Source organism: Hypanus sabinus, chromosome 19, assembly GCF_030144855.1.
Source record: "Hypanus sabinus isolate sHypSab1 chromosome 19, sHypSab1.hap1, whole genome shotgun sequence".
NCBI classification, from domain to species: domain Eukaryota; kingdom Metazoa; phylum Chordata; class Chondrichthyes; order Myliobatiformes; family Dasyatidae; genus Hypanus; species Hypanus sabinus.
Genome location: NC_082724.1, coordinates 14,404,989 through 14,422,774, shown reverse-complemented (window position 1 = coordinate 14,422,774; position 17,786 = coordinate 14,404,989). Strand labels below are relative to the sequence as shown.

Below are 17,786 nucleotides of genomic sequence, written 5' to 3'. Positions count from 1 at the left end.
CAGCTATAAAAGTTTTTGAGTGTATTTGTTGACATGCCAAATCTCTTCAAACTCCTAATGATGCATAGTCACTGTCTTGCTTTCTTTATAAGTACATTGATATGTTGGGACCAGGTTGGGTCCTCAGAGATCCTGACACCCAGGAACTTGAAACTGCTCACTCTCTCCACTTCCCTCTACGAAAATCGGTGTGCGTTCCTTCACCTTACCCTTCCTGAAGTCCACAATCAGCTCTTTCGTCTTACTGACGTCGAGTGCCAGGTTGCTGCTGGACACCACTCCACTAGTTGGCATATCTCGCTCCTGTACGCCCTCTCGTCTCCATCTGAGATTCTACCAACAATGGTTGTATCATCAGCAAATTTATAGATGGCATTTGAGCTATGCCTAGCCACAAAGTTATAAGTATAGAGGGAGTAGAGCATTGGGCTAAGTACACATGCCTGAGGTGCACCAGTGTTGATCGTCAGCGAGGAGGATATGTTATCACCAATCTGCACAGATTGTGGTCTTCTGGTTAGGAAGTTGAGGATCCATTTGCAGAGGGAGGTACAGAGGCCCAGGTTCTGTAACTTCTCAATCAGGATTGTGGGAACAATGCTATTAAATGCTGAGCTATAGTTGATGAACAGCATCCTGACGTAGGTTTTTGAGTTGTCCAGGTGGTCTAAAGCCATGTGGAGAGCCATTGAGATTGCGTCTGTCAGCGACCTATTGTGGCGATCGGCAAATTGCACCAGGTCCGGGTCCTTGCTGAGGCAGGAGTTCAGTCTAGTCATGACCAACCTCTCAAAGCATTTCATCACTGTCGATGTGAGTGCTACTGGGTGATAGTCGTGGGTACTAGCCTTGTACTATTCAAGACAGTTTTAAGGAGCAGTGCCTCCAGAAAGGAGGCATCCATTATTAAAGACCCCCATCACCCAGGACATGCCCTTTTCTCTGTGTTATCATCAGGGAGGAGGTACAGAAGTCTGAAGGCTCACACTCAGTGACTTGGGAACAGCTTCTTCCCCTCTGCTATCCGATTCCTAAATGGACATTGTACCCATGAACACCACCTCACATTTTTGTTATTTATGCACTATTTTCAACTTAACTAATTAATATACTCACTGTGATTCATTTATTTATGTTTTCTATACTTATCGTGCATTGCTTTGTACTGTTGCTACTAAGTTAACAAATTTTACGACATCTGCCGGTGATGCTAGACCTAATTCTGACTTTCTGTCTCTGCTACATACACCCACATCACCATCTCCAGGCTCACCACGGCCTTCTGCTGGGGCCAAACCACTTAGGTAAGCCGCATGTCTAGAATTCAGCTTTCAACTCCACACCAAGGTTATCTCATTTCCACTTCCACAGCATCACCCACACACCTCCTTATCTACACCGAATTTCTTCATACCCTCCTGAAAGGACGCCAATATTCCCAACCTCCATAAATCACACAGGTCCAAAGCCCCCATTTTGTATTCTTTGCCCACAGGCCATCCCTTCCTCATTGTTTTCTCTGGAGCGCCAGAGGCTGAAGGGAGAGCTGATCGAGGTTTACAAGGTTATGACAGGCATAGATATCAAGTGGACAGAGAGTTTCTGTTCCCCAGGGTTGAAATGTCTAATAAATGCATTGAAGGTGAGAGGGAGTGGGTTCAAGCGGAGTGTGAGGGTTAAATTTTTCACTCAGAGAGTGGAGGTAGAGGCAAATACATTGGAGGCTTTTGAGAGGCATTTGGATAGGCACATGCATGCAAGGAGGATGGAGGGATGTGGATGTTGTATAGCTGGGGGGGGGGGTGGGATTCATAGCAGGAAGATGAGAAAATGTGCATATGCCTGTAATCCAAGCATCACACAAGAAATGCTGGAGGACTCAGCAGGCCAGGCAGCATCTACGGAAAAGAGTAAACAGTCGACATTTCGGGCCGAGACCTAAAATGAACTGCCTGGCCTGCTGAGTTCCTTCATCATGTTGTGTGCATTGCTGGGAGAGATTAGCATCTGAGCGTTTTTGATTTGCTTTTTAGCTGGTTTCAGCACAACATCGTGGGCCGAATGGCCTGTTCCTGTGCACCACTGTCCTGTTTGCTATTTTCACGAGCTTCAGGGGTGGAGGTACGAAACATTTCTACCCACCGTCGCAGAAATTTGGGAACCTCTCTCACAAAGAGTGTTCTGCATTTCGCTATTTTACTTCGTTCTACCTTGCTCACTGTTGTAATGAGCTGTATCAAGACATTCTTTTTAACTGAATGGGTTTGAGGGATTGAATGGTTAACAACTGTTCTTTTTTCTGACTCACTCCGGCAACCCCCCGGCTCTCCTCATTCCTAAGGCACGCAGTGTCGGGAAGCCAGCCAATTCCAGATGCGTGGTGCCGATTTTGAAGAGGACCAGCACAGCGCAGCAAGTTACACTTATTTCCCCCTCGACAAACCTGATTAACTCTTTTAAGATTTTTTTTTGAAGTATCAAACAGGGCACATTAAGACTCTCACACTCCTGAATGAACGATTTGTGTCAACCCACCGCTTATTTTTCTTGTTTCCGTGAGTCGCTTAAGGGCCCGTAATTAAGGTGCATAATTGCGAGGTCCGCGCCCACTGTGATGATGAAATGGAAAGTAAGTTCCAGTTTCCGTGAAACGAAACTCATCCCACCTTTCTCACGCGTGGTCCCCGTCGCCGCACAGCGCCCCGCAGCGGCCGCCGGAGAAACTGGCTCGGACTCGCACTCGCAAAGACTCTTGTGAATCGGAATCAGTTTAGCACCTGGTTTTCGAAGGGCTCAGAACAGAAGCTCTCCTTTTGAAACCAACTGGAATCGTGCATATATACTCTGTGACCACTTTATTAGGTACTCCTGTACCCAATAAGATGGTCACTGAGTGTACATTCATGAGCTTCTGCTGCTGTGGTCCTTCAAGGTTCGATCTGTTCTGCGTTTAGAGAGGTCCTTCTGCACCCCACTGTTGTAATGTGTGGTTATTTGATTCGTTGTCAGCTTGAACCTCCTCTGACCTCTCTCACTAGCGAGGCGTTATCGCCCGCAGAACTACCGGTCACTGGATGTTTGTTTGTTTTTCGCACTGTTTCTGCAAACTCTAGGAACTGATGCGCGTGAAACTCAAAAGTTTGGAACCAACAATCATTCCACAGCCAAAGTCACTTTCATCACATTTCTTCCCCATTCTGATGTTCGGTCTCAACAATAAGTGAACCTCCGTCTGCATGCTTTTATGCGTTGAGCTGCTGTCAATGACTGGTTAGCCTTAACGAGCAGTTGTACAGATGTACCTAATACAATGGCCACTAAGTGCAATATAATACTGCAGGGGGTGGGGGCTGCATTTGTCACATCATATCATATCATATTTGATATCTATCTCAGTTGGGCGAATCCTATTTACCAGCATTTAGTAAATAATCTCCTTTAATTACTCAGAAACACCAGAAATTTTGCAGGTGTTGGAAAGCCAGAGCAACAAACACAAAATGTTGGAGGAGCTCAGCAGGTCAGGCAGCATCGATGGAAATGACGTTTCAGACGGCAGCCCATTCTTCAGGACTATTCAGGTGCTTGTTTAGAAGGGTTTTAGTTGCTGCCCTAACCTGTTTCTGTCCATTCAGGCAGTGAGTTCGAGATTCTAACCATATTATTTGAAAATATTTCCTCAAAGAGATACTATTTAAGATAAAGGCAGCTAGTTTCACTACTGTGTCTTTTCCCCGGATTATTTAACTTTAATATATATATATATATATATATATTTAATTTTCTTTACTCTTGCCAACCTTGGTATTTTTGAGAGGCTAATGACCTTTGCAGCACAGATCCATGCAGCATTTCCTTTCCAGACTAAACTTTTGGTTATGAGCCCGTTTTGAATTGAATTGACTTCATTTCTTACATCTTTCACATGCTTGAGTAAAAATCTTTATGTTAAGTCTCCGTCTAAGTGTGCAATGTGCAACTTACAGTAATTTGTAATGAATAGTATGTACAACAGAACAGTCAATATAACATAGAAATACAATTGTGTCAGCGTTAATTCATCAGTCTGACAACCTGGTGGAAGAAGCTGTCCCGGAGGCTGTTGGTCCAGGCTTTTATGCTGTGGTACCGTTCCCCAGATAGTAGTGTCGTGGTTTCTCGTGCCCCACAAATGACTAGGAGACGCAGAAGATTCTTCAAGAAGGCTTAAACTTTAATTTGCAAATCAAAGCTGAGACAGTCGTTGAGCTAGTCGCTGATTGCCCACCGATCCTTGGACATAGCATTTTTTACAGCAATCTCCTGGTTTATCGGTCTATAGTTGCGTATCACAAGTACATCCGCCACTATTGTTTCTAACCATTGACTTAATCCTGTTCTAATCTACATCTTTTAGCTACCTCTCATTAACTCACCATTGTCTTCTACATTCTTAATATTTCATTCTCCTACTAAATTGGGTACAGGCATAACAAATAGCAAACTCAGACTACATAATTTACATCTCTTAGCTTCCTCTTATTAACACACCATTGTCTTCTACATTCTTAGGATTTCGTGACTTAATCATGTTCTAATCTACATCTCTTAGCTACCTTTCATTAATACACTATTGTCTTCTACATTCCTAAGATTTCATTCTCCTATTAAATTGGGCACATGCATAGCAAATAGCAAACTCAGACTACATAATTTTGGTTACACAGCAAACAATCTCAACTTTTATACTCCAATAGTAGCAGCTGGAGCAGTTTGTGGTTGGGGTGACTCGAATCCCCGATGATCCTTTGTGTCCTTTTTATGCACCTGTCACTGTAAATGTCCTGAATAGTGAGAAGTTCACATCTACAGATGCTCTAGGCTGTCTGCACCATTTCTGCAGGGCCCTGCAATTGAGGGAAGTACAGTTCCCACACCAGGTGGTGATGCAGCCAGTCAGGATGCTCTTTTCTAGCTTGATGTCAAACTTTGTCTGACTACACCCATGTAACGCAGTGTGGAATCTTTTCCCATTTCATAGGCACGAAATAAGCTGAAGTTGCCAACAGTCTAACTACCTACAGGATAATAGATGTTGTCTAACCTGACTGCCAGTTGAGAGTATCCTGGCTTGGAAAGGAAGCGCCAATGCCCAGGAACGGGAAAGAATAGACAAAGTGGTTCATACGGGCCAGTACATCACAGGCAAAGTCCTCCCTACTATTGAGTACATTTACTTGGAATGCTGACACAAGAAAACAGTGTCCATCATCAAAGATTCCCAACATGGCCTCTTCTGGCAACTAACTTTGGACAGAAGGTACAGAATACCTAAGATAGAGGAGCAGAATTAGGCTATTTTGCTCATCAATTCTGCTCTATCATTGGCTGATTTATTATTGCTTTCAATCTCATTCTTCAGTCTTCTCCTGCAACTTTTGACACACTTACTAATTATGGACCTAAAAGCCTACACTTTAATCAGAATCAGGTTTATTATCACTGGCATAAGCCAAGAAATCTGTTGTTTCACGGTAGCAGTGCATTGGAATATGGAATAATTTTTATCTATTTTTAATTATTAGAGGTATACAATATTATGAGGAGTAAAGATGCGGCAAGTGCAAGCAGGCTTTTTCCACTGAGGTTGGGTGGAACTCCAGCTGGAGGTCGTGGGTTATGGGTGAAAGATGAAAAGCTTAAGGGGAACATGAAGGGAAATTTCTTTACTCAGGGTTGTGAGAGTGTGGAGTGAGCCGCCAGTGCAAATGGTGCATGCACGCTGGATTTCAATGTTTAAGAGTTCGGAGAGGTACATAGATGGCTGTGGTCCTGGTGCAGGTCAATGGGACTAGGCAGGTTAAATGACTCAGCATGGACTACATGGGCCAAAGGGCCTGTTTCTGCGCTGTAGTTTCTATGATTCTAAATTACAATGAGTTCATTATCCATTGACAAATCTGACGGCAGAGGAGAAAAAAAACTTCATGAAATGTTGAGAGTGTGCCTTCAGGCTCCTATACCTCCCCACCTAGCTAATAATAGGGAGAAGGTGTTTGGGAGGCAGAAAGGCCTGAAGGTGTAAGTCAACTGTATCAGATGGACTATACTGCAGGGTTCTGAAAGAGGTGACTGGGGAGTTTGTGGAGGCATTCATAATGATCTTTCAGGAATCACTAGATTCTGGTATGGTTCTGGAGGAGTGGAAAATTGCAAGTGTCATTCCACTCTTCAAGAAGGGAGGGAGGCAGAAGGAAGGAAATTATAAGTGAGTTAGCCTGACCTCAGTGGTTGGGAAGATGTTGGATTCGATTAAGGATGAGATCTTAGGGTACTTGGAGGTATGTGATAAAATCGGCCGAAACCATGTGTATGTCGGATTTACAGAAGAGCCCATGGAAAGATACTAGCATGGATAAGTAAAGCAGTGGTTGATGGGCAAGAGGCAAAAAGTGGGAATAAAGGGAACCTTTTCTGGCTGGCTGCTAGTGACTAGTGGTGTTTTGCAGGGTCAGTGTTGGGATTTCCTCTTTTAACACTATGTCAGTGATTTGTATGATGGAATCAATAGCTTTGAGGCCAAGTTTGCAGTTGATAGGGAGATAGGTGAAGATACAGGTGAAAATCTACTTGATCACAATTCTCAACAATCTACCCATCTGAAATGGCATCAATTAACATGAGCAAACACGAGGAAATCTGCAGATACTGGAAAATCAAACAACACACAAAATGCTGGTGGAACACAGCAGGCCAGGCAGCATCTATAAGAAGCGCTGTTGACGTTTCGGGCCGTTTTGACCCTCCATCCATCAATGGTGTTTTCCTCCCCTGAAAACTGAGCTTTTCTAAAACACTCTCCAGAGTAAATTTGAAAATGCCACATGGGCAATAGTGTGGACAGGGTAGCAGGAAATTTCTAGAAATGCTGGAACAGATGGCTGCATTTCATTTGTTTTCTTGCAACCCCTACACAACCTAACAATTTCAGGACAACAATGAGTACTCACCAAATACTTTGACCCATAACTTAACGAATAAATAAGTATACTCACTTTGCCATTTTCTGTCCCTGCTTGTATGAAGGTGGTTTACCTATTTATGCAAGTACTTCTGACAATAGATGTGTAACAGCCTAATGTAACATTGTGTGGAAATACAAAATACTGATGCAGACATGTTTTATACACTTAACAAGGTGCTTTATTAATGTAATTTAGTCAGTTTTTCCAATGTTCGTCAGCCGGGTCATACTGTCCATGAACTCCCTGTCGTTTGCCTCCATACGCTCCAGTATTTGTTTTTTTTTAGTTTGAAGTCCTCCTGCGTGAGCGCCAACAGTTGTAGTTAAGTTTTTCTAGACTAACTGCACAAATGCACATTTCCACTGCGAGATTTGACACTAAACTTGTTTTCTGTATGTGTGTCCTGCACATGCCCAATAGGAGATTTGCCGGAACACCTGTTTTAATGTGGACGGAGGTATTTTCAAAAACGCTTGGTGTGGACACCTATCATTTTCACTTGAAGCCTGCGATTTCAGAATTACCCAGTCCAGTGTGGACATAGACTCAGAACAATGAGGCGCCAGTAACACCTGAACTGTAACCGAGTAGTCACAGGGGAAAATGGGCAAAGTAAACCAAGGTCAGGATGTAACAGCAGTTCTATCACCAATGGAATTGAAATATTTTAATATAGGTGCTTGGTGTTGAATCATGATCTGACCTGATATGTGTTCATTTAGACTTGCAAATGTTATGTGGAAGGGAATGGATGCTGACAAGACAATATTCAAACTCTGGACAGCAGGGGAGACCTGGAGCTGTAGCACTATTTTTTCATGGTTTGGCTATATATACACCTTTAAAGGATTACACCAATAATTGTCAGTGCTGTTTTCAATACTCAAAATTAACATAAAAAATAATACAAAGAAACCACCGTACACTATTATTTATTTTAATTAAGCCATATCCCATCAGATCACCAACAAATAAATCACTAAAAATCTGCATCTTATCCTTCAGTAGCAAGTTACATTCTGTTTAATACACAAAAACCTTAGTGCTCCTTGTACCAAGAATATTAAAAAATTTAATTGGCCAAAATTCAGATTCCCCCAATCAATTATGAAATACTAGCCACAAATTTTCAGAGCCATTAAAAACTTGAATTAACAAACACCTAGATAGTGTGCACAAGTTGCTAAAACTAGAAGCAATCCAGCTTTCAATCCTCTGCAAATTTGTAACATAGGTTTCTCTGCATAATAATTTCTTTAAAAGAACCTTTAAGGAATAACCATTAAATATTGCCACATTGTCATTAGTCAACACACATGCTTCAATATCAAATCAAGTCGTAAGCCAACTCAAACAGAAACAAAAATCCTGATTTTGGCTTGTTTTAACAATTCCCATCGTTGTCCTTCACCAAAGCACTTGAAAGATGTTCGACCAGGAACACAAGAGTGACTTTGCATTGGACTCTCTTTTCATATCCATACAGCCTTGAAGATGGGAGAATTAATACACCCCGACATTAAATTATAGTAAATGCATGCAAACCTTGAAGATGAGCTCCCTAGATCAAGGGGGCAAATGTCACAAGTGAATTAATTTTCATCGCGCTAAGGACCTTCGGAAAGATCTTAGTGAAAAGGCAAAGAAACTTGAGTTCTTGACAGATTTTATTAAAAATGAACAATTCAAAATACACATTTCACTTGGCTGCCGTCTAAGGGGCGCAGATGTTGGCTTGTGAATGGCTGCTCCTGTTCTCAGTGATTCCCAATTTATTTTTTGCCCTCTACTTTCTTGTGTCCTCTTTTGTTGTGCTTTTTGGCAAACCGCATATTCCTAAGGAACTTGGGATCAACCTGAGAAAAAAAAGTGATCAAAATGTATTAATCTTAGCTGATCTGCTTTGTTTTCCCTCAGGATTTAACATATTTAATTGTCAATAGGACCATGCTGAATAACAGCTTTGTATAAATGACACCGGTGAGCTGGATTTCTCTCAACTACGAAAGACACCAACTCAGAAACCAGCAGGCATGCAAAAATCCTCCAGGTTAAGCCTCTTTTCAAACTGAACTGTGCTGTTCTCCACTGACCACCACAAATTCTAAATGTTCACCTTCAAATAGTTCGATATCCATGGAATCTTCCTTTCACAACTGTTTACTTTAGGCCCTGAAACTATATTCTTGTTCCAATTCCTTACAACCATGGAAATCTCCAAAGGGTGAATAGGTACTGGAGAAGGACCAATTTTAATGAGATGAGAATAGATAAACTGAAAAGAAAGTTTGTCAGCAAATCTGTATAATGGCAAGATAAGGTGGAGACTGTTCTTTTGTACATTTTACTGTACATAATATTTATAACAAATTACTCTAATTTTTTGCATTGCACATTTCGGAGACGACTAAGATTTTTACTCGTGTAAGAAATAAAGCCTGGCTGACATCAGGGTTTCCCCAGCCCTTTTTCTGCTTGGACAAACACCATTTAAGCAGGGGTCAATGGACTCCGGATGGGAAATACCTGGTCTAGATACATCCCCATGAAGATGGTGGTAGAGAAAAGCAACAACACCACAAACAACCATAAAAAACAGCTTTTCAACACCAGGTTGTTGACATGACTGAACTGAGCTGAACGTGGGGAGTTCAGAGGAAACTCCACCAAGGCTGAGTGTGACTACAAGAGATCATGGTTTAAGGGTGAAAGGTGAAAATGAGGGGAAACCTCTTCATTCTGAGTCGTGAAAGTGTCGAACAAGATGCCAGCGCAAGTGGTGGCTGTGACCTCGATCTCAATGTGTACGAGAAGTTTGGATAGGTACATGGATGGTGGGACATGGAAGGTTATGGTCATAACGCAGGCTGATGGGAATAAGCAGTTTAAATGGAGACTCTAAAAGACAACCTACTCAGAGCAGAGGGGATGGCTGAGATACAACACCAATATATGCCAGTGATATTTAACCAGATTCCGATTAATGAGTACTTTACATCAGTTGCTACCAAGGTAGAATTGCTGCTGAAGCCTCATAAGACAACAGTAATTGAGACATTGGATTTTAAGAGGGGGAACTGAAAGGCTTTTCTTAAAGGGGATAAACTGCTTGGTCTCGATGGGATTTAACCATGGTTTCTGAAGGAAGTAAGCGTGAAGGCTTGGCCACAGTGCTCCAAACATCCTCAAGATTCAGGACGGGACAGACAAAAGGCATGGAAAATGTTACACCTTTACTGAACAAGAAAAGGAGGAGCATGGATAAACACAACAACCACAGCTTAACCTTAACCCTGGGTAACACTGGAAACAAGGGACAGAATCAGCAGTCACTTGGACTAGAATGGCATGATTTGTGAAAAATGAATTAGAAACATAGAAAGCCTACAGCACAATAACGGCCCTTCAGCCCACAATGCAGTGCTGAACATGTCCTTACTTTATAAACTACCAGGTTTACCCATAGCCCTCTATTTTTCTAAGCTCCATGTACCTATCCAAAAGTTCCTTAAAAGACCCTATCATATCTGCCTCCACCACTGTTGCCGGCAGCCCATTCCATGCACTCACCACTCTCTGCGTAAAAACTTACCCCTGACATCTCCTCTGTAACTACTTCCAAGCACCTTGAAACTGTGCCCTCTCACATTAGCTATTTCAGCCCTGGAAAAAGGCTTCAACTGTCCACACGATCAATGCCTCTCATCATCTTTTACAACTCTTACAGGTCACCTCTCATCTGCCTCTTCAAGGAGAAAAGGCCGAGTTCACTCAACCTATTCCAACAAGGCATGCTCCCCAATCCAGGCAACATCCTTGTAAATCTCCTCTGCACCATTTCTAGTTTCCACATCCTTCCTGGAGTGAGGTGACCAGAACTGAGCACAGTACTCCAAGTGGGGTCTGACCAGGGTCCTCCTATATAGCACTAACATTACCTTTCTGCTCTTAAATTCAATCCCGCGGCTTAAGGCCAATGCACTGTATGCTTTAACCAGAGTCAACCTGTGCAGCAGCTTTGAGTGCCCTATGGACTCGGACCCCAAGATCCCTCTGATCCTCCACGCTGCCAACAGTCTTACCATTTATACTATATTCTGCCATATTTGACCTACCAAAATGAACCACCGCACACTTATCTGGATTGAACTCCATCTGCAACTTCTCAGCCCAGTTTTGCATCTTATCAATGTCCCGCCGTAACCTCTGCCGGCCCTCCACACTATCCACAACACCTCCAACCTTTGTGTCATCAGCAAACTTACTAACCCATCCCCCCACTTCCTCATCCAGGTCATTTATAAAAATCACAAAGAGAAGGGGTCCCAGTAGAGATTGTGGCACACCACTCATCACTGACCTCCATGCAGAATATGACCTGTCTACAACCACCCTGCCTTCCATGGGCAAGCCACCTCCGGATCCACAAAGCAATGTCCCCTTGGATCCCAAGCCTACTTTCTCAATAAGCCTTACATGGGGTACCTTATCAAATCCCTATATACACAACATCTACTGCTCTACCTTCATCAATGTGTTTAGTCACATCCTCAAAAATTCAATCAGCGCGACTGCCCTTCACAAAGCCATGCTGACTATTCCTAATCATATACCTCTCCAAATGTTCATAATAAATGTTCATTTGTGTCCAACATACAGGACTTAATCAAGATTGAAACACGAATAGAAAAGTGGGAAACTAACAGAGAGCATCAGTGTTTGCCATGTTTAAACTAAGGGTACAGTGGTTCTCAGCTTTCCTCAAGGTAGTAATTACTTGCATGTGGGTGTACTCTGATAGCCCAATGAACAGCAAGGAGTATAGCCAACACAAGGGATTCTGCAGATGCCAGAAATCTTGAGTGACGTACACCAAGTCCTGGGGGAACTCAGGAGGTTTGGCAGCATCAAGGGAGAGGAAATAAGCATTTGACGTTTCAATTGAGGTACTTCACAACTGGAAGGAAAGGGAGAAGCAGCCAGAAAAATGTGAGGGAAGCTGGCTTGCGCTAAGAGCTGAAAGGGAAATTTTCCTCTATCATATTCCACCTTCCTGAGCCAAAGCCTCCCAGCTTTACCCTCTCCCTTATCAACCTAGCTTCCCTCTTACCTGCTAGCTTGTACTCCTCTCCCCCCACCTTCTTGTTCTGGCCTCTTCCCCTTCCTGAGTGGGGTAGGGTGATTTTGTGGGAAAGGCATGAGAACTGGCAGGGTGGGTTCCTCCAGCACTTTGTGTGATGCTCAAGGACAGCAATTAACTAATACAAAATTAGGCTAGTGAAAGAGTATGTAAGGTACTATTTTAAATAGTAAACGTGGCAAGAATACAATGAAACTAAATTGAGGAGACAACCCTAAGAGATACACGAATGGAATCTGGGATATATGTGAGTAGTTTAAGAGGCAGCATGGGTTGAAAAAGTGGTAAAAGATGCTACTGAATTAGAAGGTTCCATTATGGTGGGTCAAACACAGGATATATCATACCAGACACACTCAAGTGGCACAAGTGAAGCTGTTCTAACTAAAACGTTCCAAAGCAAAGAAAACATCTACACAAAAGACATTCTAGTCTGGAAAATATCTTAGGCAACCATGAAGCACGTATTTGTACACACTAATAAAGTTATTCAAAGCTTACAACCTATAAAATTTATCATGGTGACAAAATAAGGAAAATCCAATAATCAACTCAAAATAAAGTGTTCAAAATCTACGAGGTTTAATGGAGATTGCAGCCCCAATAAACACGGGGATGTTCTTTTGATTTAATTTCCCTGCAGTATCAATGATCTGGTAACGGTCAGTACCAAAATCACTTTCGAATGCAGGTACATCTTACCCTTTTTCTCCCTTCATACACGTCTACAACACTAAAGTAATTGGTAACCACGTATGAAAACAGTGAGGGCACTATGATTAGCTGCCCAAACATGTAGGCTTATTAAAAACATTTGAAACAGGACAGTCTGCATTTATAATGGTACCCCTAAAACCCTCATGCCACCGAAAAATTTTAGAAAGTTTGTACTGTTGTAAAAGGCCAACTTGCAAATCACAAATACCAGTGATAATCACCAGATAATCAGTTTTAGTGGATAGTGATTCAGTGCCAGTAAATAGCAGCCCATACACAACAAATAAATCTTTGCTGCTTTTTTTCAAAGCACGTCAGAAGCCAAACAGTTCCACATCTTTCCTCTAAACCAGGGGCCCAAGGACCCCTCAGTTAATGGCAGGGGGTCCGTGGCGTAAGATAGGCTAGGAGCCCCTGCTCTAAACCAATAGGCTTAAGGCCACACTCTTTTACTGCACCTGCCTGGACTTTTGAATCTCAAGATTCAAAATCACACACTCCAGATTTGTCAGAGGCAAGATCATTATTCATTGAGACATGGGTGACATGCAACAAAGGCAAGGCTTTCGATACTGGGTTGAGGAATGGCAATGAAAGTGACACAATGGTCAAATGGTTGCATTCTGCCACTCTATACATGGTTCTTCCCACTCTATACGTGTCAAGCACGTGAACAGAAAGACTTACTCCTTTTAGGGGTTCAAATCGATAAGACTTGGGCTTCTTGATCCCATTTCTGTGCCACTTGCGGGCTGTAAGATTCAGAAGAGTTGTTTGTTTAGGAAACAGATTCAGCAGATTAAAAAGTAACCAATGATCAACAGGCAGAGAGCTGGGACTTACACTGATTGTGATTGGTGTGATTCTTGGACTTGGCCATGGCTCAAATGACCTGGAAGAGTGAGGAAGAACATCAGCATAGCCCACCAACCAACATTGTTTTCACTTCAAGACTGAAGGAGTAGAGGATCCTAAACTCACACGTTCATGTCTAAAATACACTCCACTTTTCACCTCCATAAAATCAACCACCACATTCAGTTATCACTGCTTCCCCATAAAATCAACCACCACATTCAGTTCTCACTGCTTCCCCATAAAATCAACCCACCCAATCCATTTCTCACCCCTTCCCCATAAAATCAACCCACCCAATCCATTTCTCACCCCTTCCCCATAAAATCAACCCACCCAATCCATTTCTCACCCCTTCCCCATAAAATCAACCCACCCAATCCATTTCTCACCCCTTCCCCATAAAATCAACCCACCCAATCCATTTCTCACCCCTTCCCCATAAAATCAACCCACCCAATCCATTTCTCACCCCTTCCCCATAAAATCAACCCACCCAATCCATTTCTCACCCCTTCCCCATAAAATCAACCCATACCACCAGTTCTCTCCCCATAAAATCAACCTACTCCACCGGTTCTCACACAATCATCCATTATCCCACCCACACTGTTCTCCCCTGCCTCGTCTCCCCGCCCCTCTCGTATTCATCCCTGAGTGAAGGCCCAACCACTCACCGGCCGGACTCTAACCTCCACCTTTTCGCTACCCAGGCCTAGGACCAGAGAAGGACAGGAAGTCACCCATCCCTGCTGGTCACTGCCCGCCACCCATCGCATCGCCGCCGAGCCCGGTGCCCGGATTGCGGCCGATGGAAGCGGATTTCACTCACTCACCTCCCGTCGGCGACACTACAGTCAGCCCCGCTACCGGAAAAGGACGGCGCTGCGCGGAGAACGCCGGGATATCCCAGACGGCGTTCTCTTCCGGCGGCGGCGCGGACCCGCTGCGAAGGTTCCGCCTGGACAAAAGTACAAAGAGGTCGGATGTCCTTTGGAACAGCTCGAAGAGGAGTCAGACACATACTCATTGTTTTCTACAGCGTCGTTCGTTCATAATGATGACAGTTTACGGCTAGTGATATTTCATTCAGCTGAAGTATTAACAAACTTCTTAATCACATCCAAGAGTTGACCAACTATCAGGCTCTTGAACCAGTGAAGATAACTTCACTCAGCTTCTCTTGCCGAGTCACTTAATTGTTCCCACAATCTATGGACTCAACTCTTCATCTTCTGTTCTCAATATTTATTGCTTATTTATGTAATATCAATTTTTTATTTGCATAGTTTCTTGTCTTTTGCATACTGGCTGTCCGCCCTGTTGGGTGTAATCTTTCATTGATTCTATTACTGTTATTGGATTTATTGAGTATGTCCACAAGAAAACGAATCTCGGGTTGTAAATGGTGACATATATGTACTTTAATAATAATACGTTTACTCTCAACTTTGAAATCCAGAGTAACACACACAAAATGGTGAAAGAACTCACCAGGTCAGGCAGCATGTATGGAGAGAAATAAATCTAATGAAAGCTCTCGGCCTGAAACATCGCTTCTTGATTTCCCTCTGTAGATGCAGCCTGATTTGAGGAGTTTCTCTAGCATTTGTGTGTGTGTAACTATGCTTGAGAAATAGATCAAGTTCAAGTTTATTGCAATGGGTGCCCATTCCAGTTGTGGAAACTTACTGAAAAATTTGCTTTTTGCCTCAACAGCACAATGCACTGGAAAAAAGGCAAACTCAGATAGATATAAACTTAAGTTAGTAAATGCAAATCAACACAGATTGCACGTAACTTGGGATAGAGTGTACCTAGAACGGGGCAGAACAGACCCTTGCGCCAAACTAATTGAGCTTAGCCCCAGTCCGCTCCAACTTCCTCAGGAGGCTAAAGAAATTCAGCGTGTCCCCGGCAACCAATTTTTATCGATGCACCACAGAAAGCGTTCTGAATTGATGCATCACAGCCTGGTACGGAAACTGCTCTGCACGTGACGGCGGAAAGCTGGAGGAAGTTGCGGACGCAGCTCAGCGCATCACGGGAACCAGCCTATTCTAAGGATTCTGCCTACACTTCTCGCCAGCATAATCAGTGACCCTATCCACCCCAGACGTTCTCTCTTACCCCATCTCCATCAGGAAGGAGATACAACAACATGAAAGCCCGTACTAACAGGCTCAAGGACAGCTTCTATCCACTGTTACCAGACTGTTGTACAGACCTCTTGTACAATAAGATGGACACTTGATCTCACAATCCACCTCGTTATAATTATGCACTTTATCATTTACCATCCCTGCACTTTTTTGGTACCTTTTACACTTTCTTCTGGATGGTTATTCCTTATTCTAGCTTAATGCTCTGTAATGATTTGATCTGTATGAACAGTATGGAAGACAATCTTTTCACTGTACATGTGACAACAATAAACCAATTCCAATCCCTCTTCGTCCTTCAGATATCCCTCCATTCTCTGCAGAAACATTATTTCAAAAAATGTAATGTTGAGGAAACCAGTGACATATGGACCAAGGCAGTATTATGGTTTTACAAACGACAAAATCTGCAGATGCAGGAAATCCATGCAACGCACAAAAAAATGCCAAAAAAAAAGTGGGATCTCCCAGTGGCCGCCATTTTAATTCCACTTCCCATTCCCATTCTGATAAGTCCATCTATGGCCTCCTCCACAGTTGTGATGAGGCCACACTTAGGTTGGAGGAACAACACCTTATGTTCCATTTGGGTAGTCTCCAACCTGATGGCGTAAACATTGATTTCTCAAACTTCCAGTTATGTCCCCCAACACCTCCTCCTTCTCCATTTCCCATCCCCTTTTCCCTCTCTCACCTCATTTCTTTGACTGCCTATCACCTCCCTCTGGTTCTCCTCCCCCCTTTTCTATCTTTCATGGCCTCTGTTTCTTTCACCAATCAAATTCCCAGCTCTTTACTTCATCCCTCCCCCTCCAGGTTTCACCTGTCACCTGACGCTTCTCTCTCCCCTCCCCCCACCTTTTAAATCTACTCCTCAGCTTTTTAACTCCGATCCTGCCGAAGGGTTTCAGCCCGAAACGCCGACTGTACTCTTTCCCTAGATGCTGTTTGGCCATTATGGTTTTACAGTTTGGTTCAAGAACCTGATGTCAGCGGGGAAAAAGATTCAGATCAGATTTGCCCCTGCTTTCACTGAGGCTGCTGAGATATCTGAAGTGGTGATCTCCAGATTGGATGTGAGCCATCTCCCTTTGGTAAAGGTTCTTGTAGAAAGCCATTGAGGAGGGAATTCTAGGGCACGAAACAAACCGCTGATGAGATATTTTTGACGTCTTTGTCCTTCTTAGTTGTAGAGTTTGCAGATTTGGGAGTTGCTGGCAGAGTCCCCTCCCCCCACCAAGACATCTTACTTACGAATCTGTCTCTTCCGTTGGGGTTGTCTACTTCAGTGCTCCTGATTCAGCCACCTCTCTATTGGTGAAACCCGACGTAGCTGAGCGACTGCTTCATCAAGCACCTCCGCTCCACCCACCACATGTGGAACTTCCCAGTGGCCAAACATTTTAATTCTGATTCCCATTCCCTTTCCAACATGCCGCTCTATGGCCATCTCTTGTGCCAAGGCGAGGCCTCCTCAGGGTGGAAGAGCAACACCTTATATTCCATGTGGGTAGCCTCCAGGCTGATGGCATGAATATCGATTTCTCCCCCTTCCTGCATTCTCTACACTGTGACCTCTTCTCAGTTGCCTACCACCTCTTCCTGGGTCCCTTTCTCCTATGGTCCACTCTCCTCTCCAATCAGATTCCTTCTTCTCCAGCCCTTGACCTTCCCCACCCATCTGGCTTCACCAATCACCTTACAGCTGGTCTCCTTCCCTTCCCACACCCTTTTTATTCTCAGCCTCACACTCCCGGCCATAACCCACCAGCGCAGTTCCTCAGTCTCACAGTCCCAGCCGTAACTCACTTCCTTTCCTACCACTCCCTTAATAGCTAGAGAACGTAACAGCACATCCACTTGTCGAAGGAAACAGGAGCTTCTGGTGAAGAGCTACAGGGGAATCGT

At 43.5% G+C, this 17,786-nt stretch overlaps 1 protein-coding gene and 1 non-coding gene across 5 annotated transcripts; both read right to left on the bottom strand.

The window, feature by feature from the left end:
* Positions 1-7,920: 7,920 nt before the first annotated feature.
* Positions 7,921-16,139, bottom strand: rpl29 (ribosomal protein L29). 4 transcript variants are annotated; one of them, XM_059944052.1, is made up of 4 exons: positions 14,553-16,071; positions 13,705-13,753; positions 13,549-13,613; positions 7,921-8,860 (listed from the first exon to the last, which is right to left on the bottom strand). In XM_059944052.1, the coding sequence occupies exons 2-4, from the start codon at positions 13,739-13,741 to the stop codon at positions 8,777-8,779; spliced, it is 186 nt and encodes a 61-aa protein (XP_059800035.1). In that variant the 5' UTR covers positions 13,742-13,753; positions 14,553-16,071; the 3' UTR covers positions 7,921-8,776. The 4 variants fall into 4 exon arrangements, with proteins under 4 accessions (XP_059800035.1, XP_059800034.1, XP_059800036.1 ...); XM_059944051.1 differs by having other exon boundaries at positions 14,394-14,595; XM_059944053.1 differs by having other exon boundaries at positions 14,545-14,563.
* LOC132378184 (small nucleolar RNA SNORA71) lies at positions 12,708-12,837 on the bottom strand. The gene has a single exon (XR_009506913.1). It is a non-coding gene; the product is annotated as a small nucleolar RNA SNORA71 (small nucleolar RNA).
* Positions 16,140-17,786: the final 1,647 nt, after the last annotated feature.

What these genes read in the sequence shown, in the direction of transcription:
- rpl29 (XM_059944050.1), bottom strand. Translation starts at nt 14,746, where the DNA reads ATGAGTATGTGTCTGACTCCTCTTCGAGCTGTTCCAAAGGACATCCGA. An exon ending in TGTAGTGTCGCCGACGGGAG is followed by an intron (nt 13,754 to 14,552) that starts GTGAGTGAGTGA and finishes TCACTCTTCCAG; the next exon opens with GTCATTTGAGCCATGGCCAA. An exon ending in TCACACCAATCACAATCAGT is followed by an intron (nt 8,861 to 13,704) that starts GTAAGTCCCAGC and finishes TTTTTTTCTCAG; the next exon opens with GTTGATCCCAAGTTCCTTAG.